General features: G+C 49.5%; 1 protein-coding gene across 1 annotated transcript; it reads right to left on the bottom strand.

Moving 5' to 3' along the window:
• Nucleotides 1-147: 147 nt before the first annotated feature.
• SURF6 (surfeit 6) lies at nucleotides 148-3,012 on the bottom strand. The gene is made up of 4 exons (XM_080561380.1): nucleotides 2,833-3,012; nucleotides 2,189-2,395; nucleotides 1,491-1,582; nucleotides 148-1,051 (listed from the first exon to the last, which is right to left on the bottom strand). Exons 1-4 carry the CDS (start codon nucleotides 2,924-2,926, stop codon nucleotides 383-385), a joined length of 1,062 nt encoding a protein of 353 aa, XP_080417506.1. The 5' UTR covers nucleotides 2,927-3,012; the 3' UTR covers nucleotides 148-382.
• Between the last annotated feature and the right edge of the window lie 73 nt (nucleotides 3,013-3,085).

The raw sequence follows: 3,085 nt of genomic DNA, 5'->3' as shown, positions 1-3,085 counted from the left end.
GTCAGGAGCAGGCCGCAGCCCCTCACAGGGCGCCTCTCCCGAGAGGGAAGGGAGGCTGACGCGTCTCCTTCAGGAAAATAATGTAATCGAACCCAATCTGAAACTGTCTCCGCAGGACAGGACAACTAATTAACAGACACACACGAGTTTGTTTGTTTGTTTTTATTTGACTCGGGTAGCCATGGCACCGACTGGCACGCAGGCTGGTTCCTCAGACACCGCCTCCTCCAGACCCCAGCTCTGGTTTGGGCACCCGCAGCGCAACCAGCGTCAGGCAGACACACCAAAACCATTCTGCAAAAGTTCGTTATGAAAACCCCACAAGCAGCCCTTCACCACGACTCCCATGGCCAGGCTGCAAGCGCTAGCTGCCTCTCGCCCACTACAGGCCAGCTTTTTTCAAGTCCTCTGGCAGAATGCGGCCTTTCTTCCGGGCCTTGGCTTTTTTGTGCTCTATCTTCTCTTTCTTCTTCTTCTGAATGTTCTTGCGGCGCTTTTCCTGCCGTTCTTGCATTCTTTCTGCCACTTTTTCTGTCCGCTTCTCCCACTGCTTTTGGCGTTGTGCTTTGCGCTTCTCCTTACGCTTCAGAGCTTCCTTCAGACGCTCCTCATCGTCGTGAATCTTGACTCCTTCCGCCTTATAGAGAAGGTTTGTCCATTTCATCTTGTTCTCTAGCTCCTGAGCTTTCTTCTGGTCCTTATCCTTGAGCTCCTCCAACTTATTCTTCCTAGCCTCCAGCCTGGTCAGCAGCTGCTTGTAGTTTCTGCCTGTCAGGGGAGTGATTTTACCTTTCACTCTTTTCCTCTTCTCCTTCTTCTTCTGGACCTTGCTTAAATCATTCTCTTCATGGACTTCAACCCTGTTAAAGACAATCTCAGCTGTACTCTCTTCCTTTTTGCTCTGTGGCTCTACAGGTACATCCTCAGTTTGCTTCTTCTCCATTTTTGCCTTCATCTTCAACTCCTTTCTTCGGCGCTTCTTTCTCTCCTTCTCATACTTTCTTCGCCGCCTCTTCTCCAGAACAGAAGGGGGTAATTCTTTGGCATCATCCTAAGAAGAAGGATGGACATGAATCAGGAGCCTTACAGGGACAATACAAAGCTAGAAGTGGGATGTATTTCAAACCTCTCGTTAAAAAAGCAGTACTTAAGATGCTGTGGGCTCAGCTTTTAGAGATAATAAACATAGTACATGCATTTCAAAACCTTTACTCCCTCTGAGCATCCTACAGCTGTGTTCCTTGCAGACTTAGTGCCTTTTCTTCTTCAAATATCACCAGAGGCATGCACTGCTCCAAGCTAAGTGCTACCTCTTCATATGTTTTTCAGGACCCCAGAATACAAGCAGTACTCCCAGCAACACTCACAGGCACTTCCTTAAGGAATGGAATTATCTCAAACCCTAAACCTCATCCCCAAGTGCCATGGTAGCCCAAGGAGAATTCGTACTGCACACACACACTTAAGGGTACATATTAGAGTTCTCATACTCGTCCAGAAGCTTCTTTAATCTTCTCATGTAGTCTCTGACGCAAGAGATTTATTGCGGAAAAAGAAGTGGAATCGAGTTCACTTTTGCCACCTGAAAATAAGAGACAGAAAATAAAAATACTGGAAAAACAACACAAGCTAAACAAAACTATTTTCTATGGCTATGGGAAAAACCTGTGAGAACTCTCTGGAATTTCCTTTCTTCCATTCACAGAGTCTAATGAAAACAAGAGTGTCCACCTTATTGGTTTATTTAGAATTCTCCTTTTTCTACCTACACCATCACTCAGTGCTGCCAGCCCTGAGTAGCTTGGCATGCCCTGTAGCTCCCAAACAAGAAGGGATAAAAATATCAGGCTCGTGGAAATAAAGATGCCGACTGCATCTCTCCATTCAGCTGTTTCAGATTCATAATGGGAAGCAGGCATAGGATGATACAGACTGTATCCATGCGATAATACCCAGAAGCTACCAAGTATATAAAACCCCCCTGCAATTCCTACGAAGTGCTTGTAATTCTAGAGAGCCACCCAGTGGCCACGATACAAGTTTATGCACACAGGATAAGCTAAAACGCTTTCAATGCAGCTGGATTTCTTGAATGCTTTCCGAGCTATACACATGTGAAGCAAGGGAAATGCAGCCACTTCAGCTCAGGCAACTTTAACCTGACCACAGACAGCTCTGCTATTCTTACCTGAACTCTCATTTTTGTTCTGCGTAACACCTGGTGGAGATGATTTGTTGGCTTGAGGAGCTGCTTTCTGTCCTGTAGCAAGTTTACTGGCGTTAGAGGCTCCCTGTTTAGCTGAAGGAGCATTTGTCTTTTCGGCTTCCTTCTTGGACTTCCTTCTCTTTTTTTTGGGCGGTCTGCTACCATTCTCTGCCTGACCTGGCTTAGATACTAGAAAGCAAAGAAAAAAAAAAGGCTGATGGTCAGACCAAATGATCTTGAAGGTTTTTTCCAACCTTAATGATTCTATGATTACTGAAGATTACAGTTGCAATCCCAGTGTACAGCATTGTAACGGTGTATCTCAATCGTGAAAAATTATGTATTTTAGGATTTATTTACACAGAGCTATCCTTGTTGACCACTTTAGGAGTTTTCCCACATCCAGGCACCACGTGTAAGGATGAACGGAGACGGCCTATTCGCAGAGCAGCGCGCACCACAGGTGCTCAGAACCCCCCCGCTCCACCACATGGGTCCTGCTCAGGGCCCAGCCCCAAGCCAGCTCCCCCGGCCCGCGCAGCGCCTGACGGCCGAGCCCTGCTCCCTGCTCCCCGCAACCCGCCCCGCGGCGCCGCCACGTCTCTCCCAAACCACCCGTCCCTCACCCCACTTCCTCTTCCGCGGCTCGGGGCTGTGCCGCACGCCGACCTTCCTAGCCAGGCCCTGCAGGTAGCAGTCCTGGGCGGCCAGGCTGGCCATGGCGCCGCCGCCAGCCGCTCACAGCCCGCACCTCCGGCGGCGTGCCCCTTCCTCTGCCGCCCCGCCGGAAGTGACGCCACCACGCACAGCAGGAAGTGCCGGCAGCAAGGAGCGGTTGCCACGGCAACGGCGGCACTTCCGGGTTGTGGCTGCCCTCAG

The sequence above is a fragment of the Anser brachyrhynchus genome (genome assembly GCF_964034855.1).
Source record: "Anser brachyrhynchus genome assembly, chromosome: 19".
NCBI lineage: Eukaryota > Metazoa > Chordata > Aves > Anseriformes > Anatidae > Anser > Anser brachyrhynchus.
Note: the sequence above shows the minus strand (reverse complement) of the source record. Positions and strands in the feature narration are given on the sequence as shown.